The sequence below is a fragment of the Hyla sarda genome, chromosome 11 (genome assembly GCF_029499605.1).
Source record: "Hyla sarda isolate aHylSar1 chromosome 11, aHylSar1.hap1, whole genome shotgun sequence".
In the NCBI taxonomy this organism is placed as follows: Eukaryota; Metazoa; Chordata; class Amphibia; order Anura; family Hylidae; genus Hyla; species Hyla sarda.
Window position 1 is genome coordinate 92,326,549 of NC_079199.1, and position 15,241 is coordinate 92,341,789.

The 15,241-nt window shown below is 40.5% G+C and overlaps 1 protein-coding gene across 1 annotated transcript; it reads right to left on the bottom strand.

The window, feature by feature from the left end:
- Positions 1–5,177: 5,177 nt before the first annotated feature.
- On the bottom strand, positions 5,178–13,061 carry LOC130294963 (embryonic protein UVS.2-like). The gene is made up of 11 exons (XM_056545119.1): positions 13,034–13,061; positions 11,453–11,587; positions 10,961–11,078; positions 9,291–9,469; positions 9,131–9,206; positions 8,878–9,005; positions 8,622–8,737; positions 7,684–7,909; positions 6,915–7,033; positions 5,783–5,993; positions 5,178–5,182 (listed from the first exon to the last, which is right to left on the bottom strand). The coding sequence occupies exons 1-11, from the start codon at positions 13,059–13,061 to the stop codon at positions 5,178–5,180; spliced, it is 1,341 nt and encodes a 446-aa protein (XP_056401094.1).
- Between the last annotated feature and the right edge of the window lie 2,180 nt (positions 13,062–15,241).

A 15,241-nucleotide genomic window follows, 5' to 3' on the forward strand; every position in this document is an offset into this window, starting at 1 on the left:
ACAAGTAACAGCATGCCCGGAAGAATTTTTTTGTAGAAGGACAGCTCCATCTCCCACAGAGGAGGCATCAACCTCCAATAGGAAGGGTTTAGATGGGTCAGGTCTGGAGAGCACGGGAGCCGAAGAAAAGGCAGACTTGAGCCGTTTAAAGGCGTCTTCCGCTTGAGGAGGCCAAGACTTGGGATCGGCATTTTTTTTGGTTAAAGCCACGATAGGAGCCACAACGGTAGAAAAATGTGGAATAAATTGTCTGTAATAATTGGCGAACCCCAAAAAACGTTGGATAGCACGGAGTCCGGAGGGGCGTGGCCAATCTAAGACGGCAGAGAGTTTGTCTGGATCCATTTGTAGTCCCTGGCCAGAGACCAAGTATCCTAGGAAAGGAAGAGATTGGCATTCAAACAGACATTTCTCTATTTTGGCATAGAGTTGATTGTCACGAAGTCTCTGAAGAACCATACGGACATGCTGGCGGTGTTCTTCTAGATTGGCAGAAAAAATCAGGATATCGTCCAGATATACAACAACACAGGAGTATAAAAGATCACGAAAAATGTCATTAACAAAGTCTTGGAAGACGGCAGGGGCGTTGCACAGGCCAAAGGGCATGACCAGATACTCAAAGTGTCCATCTCTGGTGTTAAATGCCGTTTTCCATTCATCCCCCTCTCTGATGCGGATGAGATTATAAGCACCTCTTAAGTCCAGTTTGGTAAAGATGTGGGCACCTTGGAGGCGATCAAAGAGTTCAGAGATGAGAGGTAGAGGGTAGCGGTTCTTAACCGTGATTTTATTAAGACCGCGGTAGTCAATGCAAGGGCGTAGAGAGCCATCTTTTTTGGACACAAAGAAAAATCCGGCTCCGGCAGGAGAGGAGGATTTACGGATAAAGCCCTTTTTTAAATTTTCCTGGACGTATTCAGACATGGCAAGAGTCTCTGGGGCGGACAGAGGATAAATTCTGCCCCGGGGTGGAGTAGTGCCCGGGAGGAGGTCGATAGGACAATCATAAGGCCTGTGAGGAGGTAGAGTCTCAGCTTGTTTTTTGCAAAAAACATCCGCAAAGTCCATATAGGCCTTAGGGAGACCGGTTACGGGAGGAACCACAGAGTCACGGCAAGGGTTACTGGGAACCGGTTTTAGGCAGTCCTTGGAACAAGAGGGCCCCCAACTCTTGATCTCCCCAGTGGACCAATCCAGGGTTGGGGAGTGAAGTTGAAGCCAGGGAAGTCCAAGGAGAATTTCAGAAGTGCAATTGGGAAGGACCAAAAGTTCAATCCTCTCGTGATGAGGTCCGATGTGCATTAGAAGGGGCTCCGTGCGGAAACGTATGGTACAGTCCAATCTTTCATTGTTTACACAATTGATGTAAAGGGGTCTGGCGAGACTGGTCACCGGGATGTTGAACCTGTTGACGAGAGAGGCCAAAATAAAATTTCCTGCAGATCCGGAGTCCAAGAAGGCCACAGCAGAGAAGGAGAAGGCAGAGGCAGACATCCGCACAGGCACAGTAAGACGTGGAGAAGCAGAGTAGACATCAAGGACTGTCTCACCTTTGTGCGGAGTCAGCGTACGTCTTTCCAGGCGGGGAGGACGGATAGGACAATCCTTCAGGAAGTGTTCGGTACTAGCACAGTACAGGCAGAGATTCTCCATGCGGCGTCGTGTCCTCTCTTGAGGTGTCAGGCGAGACCGGTCGACCTGCATAGCCTCCACGGCGGGAGGCACAGGAACAGATTGCAGGGGACCAGAGGAGAGAGGAGCCGGGGAGAAGAAACGCCTCGTGCGAACAGAGTCCATATCCTGGCGGAGCTCCTGACGCCTTTCGGAAAAACGCATGTCAATGCGAGTGGCTAGGTGAATGAGTTCATGTAGATTAGCAGGGATTTCTCGTGCGGCCAGAACATCTTTAATGTTGCTGGATAGGCCTTTTTTAAAGGTCGCGCAGAGGGCCTCATTATTCCAGGATAATTCTGAAGCAAGAGTACGGAATTGTACGGCATACTCGCCAACGGAAGAATTACCCTGGACCAGGTTCAACAGGGCAGTCTCAGCAGAAGAGGCTCGGGCAGGTTCCTCAAAGACACTTCGAATTTCCGAGAAGAAGGAGTGTACAGAGGCAGTGACGGGGTCATTGCGGTCCCAGAGCGGTGTGGCCCAAGACAGGGCTTTTCCAGACAGAAGGCTGACTACGAAAGCCACCTTAGACCTTTCAGTGGGAAACTGGTCCGACATCATCTCCAGGTGCAGGGAACATTGGGAAAGAAAGCCACGGCAAAACTTAGAGTCCCCATCAAATTTATCCGGCAAGGATAGTCGTAGACCAGAAGCGGACACTCGCTGCGGAGGAGATGCAGGAGCTGGCGGAGGAGATGATTGCTGAAGCTGTGGTAGTAACTGCTGAAGCATAACGGTCAGTTGAGACAGCTGTTGGCCTTGTTGCGCTATCTGTTACGACTGCTGGGCGACCACCGTGGTGAGGTCAGCGACAACTGGCAGAGAAACTTCAGCGGGATCCATGGCCGGATCTACTGTCACGATGCCGGCTGGCAGGTAGTGGATCCTCTGTGCCAGAGAGGGATTGGCGTGGACCGTGCTAGTGGATCGGTTCTAAGTCACTACTGGTTTTCACCAGAGCCCGCCGCAAAGCGGGATGGTCTTGCTGCGGCGGTAGTGACCAGGTCGTATCCACTAGCAACGGCTCAACCTCTCTGGCTGCTGAAGATAGGCGCGGTACAAGGGAGTAGACAGAAGCAAGGTCGGACGTAGCAGAAGGTCGGGGCAGGCAGCAAGGATCGTAGTCAGGGGCAACGGCAGGAGGTCTGGAACACAGGCTAGGAACATACAAGGAAACGCTTTCACTGGCACGATGGCAACAAGATCCGGCAAGGAAGTGCAGGGGAAGTGAGGTGATATAGGGAAGTGCACAGGTGATAACACTAATTGGAACCACTGCGCCAATCAGCGGCGCAGTGGCCCTTTAAATCGCAAAGACCCGGCGCGCGCGCGCCCTAGGGAGCGGGGCCGCGCGCGCCGGGACAGGACTGACGGAGAGCGAGTCAGGTACGGGAGCCGGGGTGCGCATCGCGAGCGGGCGCTACCCGCATCGCGAATCGCATCCCGGCTGGAGGCGGTATCGCAGCGCCCCGGGTCAGTGGATCTGACCGGAGCGCTGCAGTGAGGAGAGTGTAGCGAGCGCTCCGGGGAGGAGCGGGGACCCGGAGCGCTCGGCGTAACATAAACACTGTTATACAGGCTTTGCATCGACTACTTTACATTATAGAAGAATGTAATTTCTTCAGTGTTGTCACATGAAGACATATAAAATATTTGCAAAAACTATGAGGGGTGGACTCATTTATGTGAGCTAGTGTATGTGTTTCGGCTATTGGTAAAGAACAGGTAGTGTAGTTGACACTGACAGTCACCATATTTACCTGCTCTCGTTCCATACTCCTGTTCTTCCGCCATCTTCCTTTGTATTTACTGACTTGGAGCATGGGCGGAGCTTCCTGATGTCACTGCTGCTGCTTTTCTGCTGGGTCCCGCTGCTAGCAAACAGCAGCGGTGATTTCAGGAATCTCCGCCTATGCTCCAAATCGATTGTGGAATAGAAAATACAGAGGAAGATAGCAGCATGGAACGGGATCAGGTAAGTTTGGTTGTCATCAGTTTCACCTGCTTTTCCTGTCTGCACCGACAGGTTGGTGAAGGTGATACTGATGACAAATTTCCTTTAATTCCGTTTAAATAGATTTTGTTTTGTTTTACTACTTAAACATTTTTTTTTAGGAAAATGAGTATGCTTAATATTGTCCTGTTCTGACCCCCATAACACTTTTATTTTCCGTATACGGGGGGTGTATGAGAAATCATTTTTATACCATAATCTGTAGTTGTTTAAAGGTATCATTTTTGTTTTCATGGGACTTTTTGATCACCTTTTATTCATTTTGTTTTCTGGTATTTGTCGGGACCAAAAATCTGCAATTCTGTTTATAATTTTTTTTTCTTCTTTACATTTGTGTAATTTATTGTGCATTATATTTTACTAGTTTGGACATTTCTGCACGTAGCAATGCCAAATTGTTTTCATATTTATTTTAGTTCACATAATTGAATTTAAAAAATGGGAAAGGCTGTCTATGTTGTCTATATTCAAAGAGCATAAGATTGTGTGTGCGCGTCATACACATGCCCCAGGAAGCCAGTTATTCGGAAATAGTTGGTGTATGCAGCTCCTCAGCAAATGATCCCTTCTTACAAGGTAATGTCACCAACATTGCTCTCTACCCTCAGAGTGTAAAAGGAACCAATCATTCCGCCCTTCTCACCATTCCTCCCCTGCCTCATCATTCCCACCCTTTGTCTCATCATTCCCCCCCCCCCCCCCCCCCCCCCCGACTCATCATTGCCGCGCTCCGGCAGTCTCAGGTCAGGCGGCGGGTCATGCGGGCTGTGCGGACAGTAAAAAATGCTGAGTGACGTCCTCTGCCAGCTTCTCTGCGTGGCATCCGGGATGTTACTCGTCATTACTAGAGACTGTTCTAAAGTGGCTAAGGCCGGGCTGCTGAACTTTAACAAGCAGCCGGCACTGTGGCCACTCTGTCCAGCGGTGGCTGCACGGAATGACAAGAGATGTCCCTGATGCAGTGAGCTTGCAGAGGACATCACTCATTATGCTGGAAGGTAAGGAGAATAAAAAGCAGAGCATGAGATAAGTGTTGCGTCCGAGCCCACAGGAGCCGCCACTGGTCACTGTTTTAAAGTGGCCACGACTGGGCTGCTGATCCTTAATGAGCAGCAGGCACTGCGGCCACTTTGATATATCTGTGACCAGCACATTTATCGGAAAATGCAGGTAGGGTTTTAGTGTGTGTTATACGCTGATAGATATGGTATATTGATGCATTTAAAACAACTGAATATGGGACAAAATATTGATCCAATAAGAGACTTTATTAGAATTTTCTTCAACAAACTACACACGTGTATAAGTAACCGAGAAATCATTTGGAATCAATTCTTAATATCTAGGTCCTTTTCAACTACAATTCACTAAAGTAAAAGGAAATCCAGATGAATATTCCATAGGTTTATCCTCAGGAGTGATGTCCAGTCATTTCTTCAATCAACTGTTTGAGATAAATAGTTTTCCGGGGTCTAGAGACCTTCAGTTACACTGTAAAGAAAAATAAAGACAGAGAAAGATGTATTAGAAAATCAAATACATCCAATTCTATAGAAATGTGTCATGGTCAGTGACATATTTTAAGATTAAAAGATAAGAAAAGAAAAAAAAGAAGAAAACTTTTTTAGTTTTGAATGTACAGTATGTATAATAGGGGTTGTCTTGTTTAAATAGATAGACAAAATGAATACATTAGGTAAAATAATTAATCCTACAAATATAGAGTATATATATATATATATATATATATATATATATATATATACACATCCTCTAGGACCATGTGATAATTTCATATGGATAATAATATCTAGCATACAACTGCAGTCTATAGTTTAGTGATGGGGCCCGGTTATATGTGAATTCCTCAGGTATTTAGCCCTTCTTGCCAGAAGCAGGGCTAAATACCTGAAGAATTCACCTGCCCGGCGGGCCGGATAAATGTCCTCGGCGGGCCGCATGTGGCCCGCGGGCCGTAGTTTGAGGACCCCTGCTCTAGGATAATAATAACATTTTCAGTGAATTCTTACATACATTGTATAATGTGCTGTGTATGTGAAGACTATATAAAGATCAGGCTGTAGGACTCACCAAATGTATATGATGCTGTGAATCCTGTCTTCTGATTGAATCCATCGCTACGAAAGGTCAGCTTCATGGTATTGGACTTAGTTTTAATCACAAATGGGTTACGGTCACCACAAAATGGACCTCTTGAGACCGTCCCATCCAACCACCTTATGTTGTCATATATGCAGAAAGGACTATCCTCCAGATGGAAATCACTGAAGCTCAGGGAAATCTGTAAGGATTAGACACATACATGATAATGTTATTATACACCATGGTAATACAGGATAGCTGATCACATTATGACAATTAATAAGGCAGACATGATAGAAACATATAAAGTATTTATGACTTTGAGGAATCATGTGGATATGTCACTCAATGGTTTGTCCTATCCCATTATGACTAGGCATGCCTGCTGTTTTGGGGTCCTGTTTGGCTCAGATCTGTCCCTATATTTACTCCTGTATACGTTTCTGTCACTTGTATCTCAAAAACCATCTCCAGAAGCCGCCATTTTATTGTTGTAAAAGAGCAAAACCTCTTATTGTTGTATTGATTCATTCTCGCCTTGAATACTGCGACTCATTACTATTTATTCTCCCTACATTTAACTCTTCCCTCTCCAGTCCATTGTGGATGTCAGTCTCTGCGTTGGTTTTCCTTCCAGTATAGAATATCATTTACACTCCTTACTCTCATCCACAGAGCTCTCCCCAGTGCTGCACCTCCCTACATCTCCTCCTCATCTCTATCCACCACCATACCCATACCATTCATTGGGAAAATAATCCCCAAAATCCAAACCTCACATTTCCCTCTCCAAGACTTTTCTAGAGCTGGGCCAGTTTTCTGGAGTTTTCTCTATGGATGATGGGATTATTCCTAATATTCTCAGTTTTGTATTCACACATACAGGATCTGCTACATATGTGATGTTGTGTTCAATCATTTAGTTACATTGATATCTGCAACATTAAATCTGAGGCAGAACCTGTATGTACTCCCTATCCATAATAATATAATATGTTGTGATCGATAAAAATATTGATAATGATAGTAAAGATAATCAGAATGGGGATAGATAAAAACTAAAGTTAAAAACGAAAACCCTTTTGGCGTCTTTAGACAATCTTATAAGAAGAATCCTTACCGTCTTGCCAGCAGGAGCCGCGATTGTGTAGACGCAGTTCAGATATGGTCCATAGTTATTGGGATAACCGGGGGAAGTAAAGGATCCTTGGGGCATATAGAAGGTTCCTCCACATTGCACTGTAGGTAACAGTTTTAGTATAGTGAATGAAGTACACAAATACATGTATACAGTATCTTATAACATTTTTGAATCTTTTTCTTAACGGTACTCTTAATATAAGAAAAAAAAACCATAACAGCAATAAAACGGTGTGCTAGACAAAGTGGCATCTCTACTGTGTTGTAAATGGCTGATCCTATTGCTACAACTCATTTCACATTTTACCACAACTACATTAAAGGGATTACCGTGACTTTCCATAGGATAGGCTATTATTCGCTAGTTTTTTGGGTGCCAATATCGGGCAACTCCACTGTTGGCTTGTTTATTGCCCAGCACTATATTGTGAACGGGACCAGAAGCTTAGCACCATTCATTTTATACTGCTTGCTCTAGTTACTTGTGGCTTTTATGAGAGTTGAGCTGTAGTTGCCTGGTGCCACCACTATACAATGAAGGGCGCTATCCTTCCGGCCTCAATAACTGTATAGTGCAGCATGCTGAACAGATGATCAGTGCAGGGGGTGGGGGGAACCCCTGTGTAATTGGACAATAAGGATAGGTCATCATTGTAAATAATTGGAAACCTCTTGATTTATAGCAATGAAAAATTTACTAAATTTAAAAATATATAATACGAGGACTAGAATGTACCGTAATACTGTACCTGTGCTGTACACAGCTTTGAACCCGACCCCAGTAACACTGCTATCACTGGAAAACTCAACCAATAGTTGGTTAGTAGATCCAATAATTGGAGGAATCAACCCAGTCCCGCAGGTTCTGTCCAATAACAGAGGATAATTCTTAGTGGGTCCATTATAAATCCTAATATAGTCCGACATACAATTAGGAGATGACTGGACATCAAAAGCCACAAAGTTCAATGCAACCTATAAAAAGTAATAAAGAAAGGCATAAATAAAATAAATAAATCCCTTTTAGTGCTTAATTCACATAGAAATATCATTCTTCATTGTAGAGGGACCTTTTGTTACATCAAGTGGATTATAGTAGAAATGTTAAAGGCATAAGACCTGGGCATCAACATTATTAACAAAAATATAAAAAATTAAATAACATCAATGTGATGGATAATATGGAAATAAAAACAGTATAGATATAGATGTGAATAATATATAATATATAACCTGACATATTTGTTGGGTAATTTGGGATCAGTAAGGACAGGTTTTCATGTGGGGCCGACCCTTTAGGGGCAATTACTTTTCCTAGCTCTAGGGTAGGGGCAGTAGGGATTATATTAGGATTATTTAAGTATCAGTTGTTCCTTTTGTTACCTACTTAACCTTTACACATAACTATTCTTCCCAACAGGACAATTTTTTACAAGGACACAAACCCTTGAGTATTACTTTTAAGTGATTTTCGTCAACCTTTCTTTATTAGTCAGGAAGATGAATATACAATACATATATTTTTTTTTTATCTTGTTTTTACAAACTATTTACCAACTAAGAAAACAGTAGATTATAAAACTTGATAATGGTGTTTTACATTGTGTGTTTTTTTTTTTTCTATCCTAAAAAATCACTGGTGCTTTATATGTAAAGGTGATTTAAAAGTTAAAGGAGTTTACTTTACCTGTTGTGATGGTGTTCTTATGAGCCAGACACAGCTGGCATTATTTGGGTAGGCTGATGGGTAGTTGGCTGAGGTCAGGCTTCCGCTGTTATTATTCAGTAAATTTGTACAAACATCTAAAAAGAAAAAAAAGTAATCAATAATTAAAATGTATATGTCTGAAAATGATCTTTATTGGTCCAATATGGTTCCATTGTGTTGATGAGATAGATCTGGGACACAAGTTCTTAAAACCTCTAGACCTGTAAGAACTTACCACATTGATAGAGTTTGTTGATCTTAGACATATCTAGAGGGCTTATTCCATCTTTTTGTCCAATTGGGACATTTGGGTCAGGTTTGGGCACAATGGTGGGTTGTCCTGAAGTGTTACCGAACGCATAGCTGTCCGATACGGGAGAGAGGAACAAGGTAAATGTCCAAGATGGTGGCAGAATAATATATCTCAGAAGAGTAGTAATAAAATATTATTTAAAAAAAATATTAATTAAACAACAAAACAAACTTACTTGTCATAATGCATCATTGGTCCATACTCCAGACCAAGATTATTGCTGTTTGCTTTGTTAAAATTTGAAACAACACCTATAAGATAATACATTTTAATTAGACTGGATTTTGTAATGTTTAATAGAATATTTAAATATGTATTTATGGCGGGGACATTACCTGGTGAGATATACTGGTACATGATGGTGACATAGTCATCACGGTCACTTCTCGTATGTTCATGGTAGAAGCCCAGGGCATGGTTTATCTCATGCTGTATAATTCCTCTGTACATGCAACCAGCTGAGTCTAATCCAACCATCTGACCTCCACCTATTCCTCCTAAATAAGCTACACACCTGAATAAAGGAAACAAGAAGAAACAAGACATTATTATAATACTCCTATCAGGACATTGGTCAATTGAAATGATTTGGTTTTATAGTCAGGAAACAAGATACCGGTAATCCCTGAGATCCTCCTGATAATATCGCGTCATACGGCAGAATGGGTCATTTCAATAAATGTTTTGTTTCTTTTTTTTTTTTAATCCGTCAGGAAAGTACCATCTGTCAATCTGATTTGACAATCTGCCATGGACATAAGTTCTGATTCTGATCATTTACGCTCCATGCAGAAGATAGCGGATCCATTAAGTTAATTGAGCATTAAAAATTTTACAGAATTTTCTCTGTGTGAACATCCCCTTAGGTATGAGAACCTTTACTCCCCTCCCCAATATCAAAAGATTAAACTGTGTCTTACAAATAACAAGTATAAACATAAAGTATAAGGCTCGTAATTTAAATCTTTCACTGCTTAAAATCCTTTGCATTTCCACAAAGAAATCCGACAGCAGAAAATCTCACAAGATTGAGCATATTTGATGCAAACATTATTCTTCATCCAAAGATGTTTGTTGAATATTCTTTGCATTCTATTTTAATCTTTAGTGTTTCTGGAAACAAAATAGTTTTTTTTTTAAATAGATTTTTGTTTACATTTAGTTGATATTTTTGTCAAAATACTAAAGTCAATAATCAATGTCAAAGGCTATCATTGTCTTGCGTTTTGTCCCATGGTGTTTGGTCAATTTGCTTGAATTGGCTGTTGGATTAGATTTATATTCAAAAGCCCATTTGGGCTTGGCAGTGCCTGACAGGAGTAGAGACTCTAGTCTTGTACAGAACTAAACTGCTTTATACATTGACTAGATGGTGCCAAGTGCCAAGTGCCAAGCCCAGCTAATGTACTTGTATAGAGGAGCAGAGGCTGCTGCTTTTGACAGAGGTATTTGCTTCTGTATGTACTTTCTGCTGGGCCCTACATTATAGTTATAGGGTGCTAAGCAAAAAAAGAAGTACAGGAGCAGGGACTCCTGTCAAAAACAAGAGTCCATGTATATGAACACTGAACCGCAAACATACACTGTATCTCTTGTCTTAGAGTAACAGAACCAGGTGCTGAGTAATCAAACCAACCAATGTGGAGGATAAGTCATGATACCAAAGCATGGTCACCTTCTGTACCTCCACTAAGCCACACACATTCGCTGGGCCATGATCTCTGTATCTGTGTCCCAGCAAATGTTATTTAAGGATTGAGTTCTACAGTTTTTGCTTTGACACTCAGTGTACAGATACAGAGACTCATGCCTTTAAAAGGAATCCCTGCTCCTGTATGCAATTCAAACAAAACTAATCCTTAAAAATCTGATTTTGATGAAGTTGATATTTTTGCGAATTTCAGAATGAATATTATTTTTTAACAATTGATTTGGTCATTTTAATCTATAAGCATTTATAACATTCTTCATGAACTAGCATAAGTGTTATTTCAACCAAACTTACCCCTGTGAAGACATTATGTTGAGGAAGTCTTTCTCTGTTGTCCGGGGCATAAGCCTCACACAGGTAAGTGTTTCATATTCCTCGAAGGTAGTCTTAAGTAGGTTTAGCTCCCAATCACCTGACAAAGAAAATGTATTAAGTTTTATGGTGAAAACAAAATACAAATAGTGCACGGTGCTTCAACTGGTGGACATCAGTTTGGCGAACATTAGGGTGAGCAAAAGATTTTATCTCACGATGATGTCCCACAATAGTCAACAATAAGAATCAACAACAAACTATTGGGGAGGAAGAGAAAGAAAAGGGAGAAGTAAGGGGGAGGTAAGAAATTATGCCAGAAGGAGAAGGAGATCAATTAATATAGAGCAGTACAGAAGCACTCCAATAACCGCCCAGTCACATTGAGGAGGGGATAGGGATATTCCTAGGTGCAGGGATAGATCAAGTATAAAATATATTTATAGGTATATCATTGTTGGACATAAACCTTACTATAATTTGAGGAAAAAGAGTAGGGCACAACAACCATTCCATTTTCAGCCTTGGGCCACAGGCATTGTGTACATTTCATAGCACTGCGTCCAGGAGTTATCAGCATGTCATCTTCCCGTAAAGCCCAGGTATTGTCTAAATGAAGAAGACAGTGACTTATGTTTATTTTCCCAACAAATATGTATTGCAATAATAATACAACTATAAATGCGTAATCTAAGATATTATCAAGTCTTACGGTTTTATGAACAACACAGAAAGGCAAATCAATGGTCATATTGTAAAGAATGATTGAAACTTTATTAAAACTAGAATCTTATATAATACCGTTGTACATTTCTTTCATTTGACTTGTTAACCGAACTCAACCCAGAGATGTTTCTGAATTCTTAGTAATAGATTACTAGTAAGGTGCTGTAATATTTTCTGTCTATTACTAGATTTAAAGGGGTTATCCACCATAAGGTGATTTTAGTACGTACCTGGCAGACAGTAATGGACATGCTTAGGAAGGATCTGCGCTTGTCTTGGGGCTAAATGGCTATGTTGTGAGATTTCCATAACACTGTGACTAGCTTTTTGTGAACTTGTTTTTCCTGTTTAACTTTTTTTTTTTTACTACAAATCCCACAATTCCATTTTCCTCCCTCCCACACATCAGCCACCCCACCCATTGAAACATAAATGAGCTGCATCCATTTATGCAAGACCTGTGGTTTTCAATCAGGGTGCCCACAGCTGTTGCATTAGTTGCAGATTGATCTCTCTCCCACCAAGCGATCCCTCCACCCATTGAAGCAGACAGAAGGGGGTTGCCCATTGTTTATCTCCATTTTATTGAAAGTGCTCAGGCTGAAAAAAAAAGCAAACTGTATTCAACAGATACCCCACCACTGCTGTATGTTTAAAGGTGTTCTCCAGGCTTTTCTTTTTATTGGTGGTATATTTTAAGTAATGTTGTAACTTAGAGTAGGAAATGTCGGCTGAGAGGAAAATAAGTGTTGCAGTGCTTGCATAAGACCTGCAACCCCTTCACTCATCTGATTGGTGGGAATGCCAGGAATATGACCTTCACCGATCAAATATTGATGGTCTATTCTAAGGATAACTGAATTGAGAATCTTCCACCATTTTTTAGCCTATTTGTGACCAATTAACTTTTATTGGTGAAGTCTCCAGTGTAGAACATGGTCTGCCAAATGTGATCTCACTAGAGTTCTATTTAGCTTTATAAAGCATCAGAGGTAGAAGAAGTATTGTGGATGTTGATGAATGTCATACGAATGGCAGTAAAATGCCCCAATAATTCTGATAAAGCCTCTCTGTTAATTCTGTCCTCAGCACAGTATTGATCTAAACACTTATCTATTTATTTTTTTATATACAGAATGTTACTTAGGACAGATCAAGCTTGATTAAGGCTAACTTCAAGCCGAAACTTTGCATTTGGGAACCAATAAATAGCAGCTCTTTCTTATGCAAAACTGAGTTTTCCATTTTTGGTGCAGTGACTTGGACTTCTTTTGTATATCACAGGCCGGGATTTTCTCCCAACTATCATGAGTCAGATTTTTTTTTTACTTTGATCAGACTTTTCAATGTTCTTCATCTCGTTTAACTTATTTTCTGTTGAAAAAAATGAGAAAAAAATCATAATTCCTCAAGGAGAAAGCACTTATCTTTTGATGACAAGAAGAAAATGCAGCATGTGACCAGCACGGCTACAATCTTGTATGCTTTCTCGCTGTCTTTATGCCAATGCAATGGTTTTATAGATCGGAGGTACCTACCCGATTACCTTTTGTAAGCATTTCAACTGATTGTTGTTTGTTACTGCACAACTGTTTATTTGTTTCTCTTAAGGAAAATAAAAATTTCTACTTTAAAAAAATAAATAAATACAGGGCACCATGAAAAATCTATTAATTTCCAGGATTCCTGTACAGATTTACTGTCTGAACAACTATGACCGTTATGCTTGCATGCAACCTCCAGGACTTCAACCCCCACCTCTCTTTTCCACCCAGTGTTCTTTTTTTTAGGTTTCATAGATCTAAATGTAACTACTGTAAATTAGAGCGTAACCATTTAATATGCCTTCTTATTGGCATGAAAGGAGCAAAACAAAGGTTTTTCCTTTTTTTTTGTAATTCTTAAAATTATTTCTAATAAAAAGAATTAAAATGTAAAAAAAAGAAGAAAATGCAGAAATAGTGAAATATTAGAACATTATATAATAGGAGAGATCAAGTGTTTCCTTCCTTATCATAGTACTATCTGAGTACCTACCATTGTCTAGTCTTCCTACATACATTTTTGAGTAAGAGAAACGGCAACAATGACAATTATGTCCTTATATCATGTCCTCATATATTCAGCTATTTGTAAGTTGGGCTGCAGCATTCATACATATATACATCTTTCCAGTCTGACCACAGTGCTCTCTGCTGACACCTCTGTCCCTGTCAGGAACTGTCCAGAGCATGAGAGATTTGCTATGGGTATTTGCTCCTACTCTGGACAGTTCCTAAAAACAGACAGAGGTGTCAGCAGAGAGCACTGTGGTCAGATAGTAAAGAACTACACAACTTCCTCTGTAGTATACAGCAGCTGATAATTACTGGAAGGATGAAAATTTTGATATAGAAGTAATTTACAAATCTGCTTAACTTTCTGGCACCAGTTGATTTAAAGACATTTGTTTTCTACTGGAGTACCCCTTTAATCGCTCAAGTAAAGTTTGAACAACTGTATGGGCCAATATGGACTAAAATGTGTATGACTGTGTCAATGAAACAATCGTTCTGTAAACAGTCCCTTGTTAAACAGTTGTTCAACCATCAATTATCTAATGTGTATGCCCACCTAAAGACTCGAGAGCATTTCGGGCCACCATATTCCTTAAAGATACAATTTGGCTAAATTTAAGAATTTTTGCTGCTACATAACATAGTGAAACAAACCATTTTCTATGCTTTTTGCATTATCTAAATCATGATCAAAGACCGGAGCTGTGCTCCTCAATCAGTGGCTTGGTAGCCCCCCCTCCCCTCCCCCCCAGGTTATTTGGGCCCCTACTTATAGCTTTACTTATAGCTTTACTCTACATTTTTTATGTTGTCCACTAAAATAATTAGAAATTGTTCCTGGAGTTAAAAATTGTATCATAGGCAGTTAGTGCTGGGGAAAAAGCCCAATGAATCGCTCTTGTCTTTATTAGGATTTATTTTCTGTTAGATATGAGTTAAAACCATAAGTTAGAAAGTATCTTTAAAAGTTGAAAATCATCAGAATTAGAAGATCCTGCACCAATTTTTTAAATTACATATTTAGTAGAATCAAAAAATTATGGTAAGTATACAGTAAATGTTTTGAGCTAAGCCATTTAGTTAACGTTCTCTCTTACGTGCTGCCTGTATTGTTAATAGGATATATAAAAAAAATAGAAATATTATTAGTAATTATTTTTATATGTAAAAAATAAACATGGCAAACTATCTGAATTATGGTTGTATCTTACAGTAGCAGTAAACATGTACGTGTAAAATCAGAAACTTTGATAACAAAAACACTTTTAGGGCATGTTCACACTCAGCTGATAAACAGCAGAATTGCTAAAGATTTGTTGCTGATTTTCACTATTAATTTCAATAGGGAAGTCAAAATCCCCAGTTAATCCCCCCAAATTTGCAACAATCACGTAGCTTATCCATCATATATGAACATAAACCTTAAGAAAATGGAAGAGGAGAGCGCGTTTACCATATTCACTTACCGTATTTTTCGCCC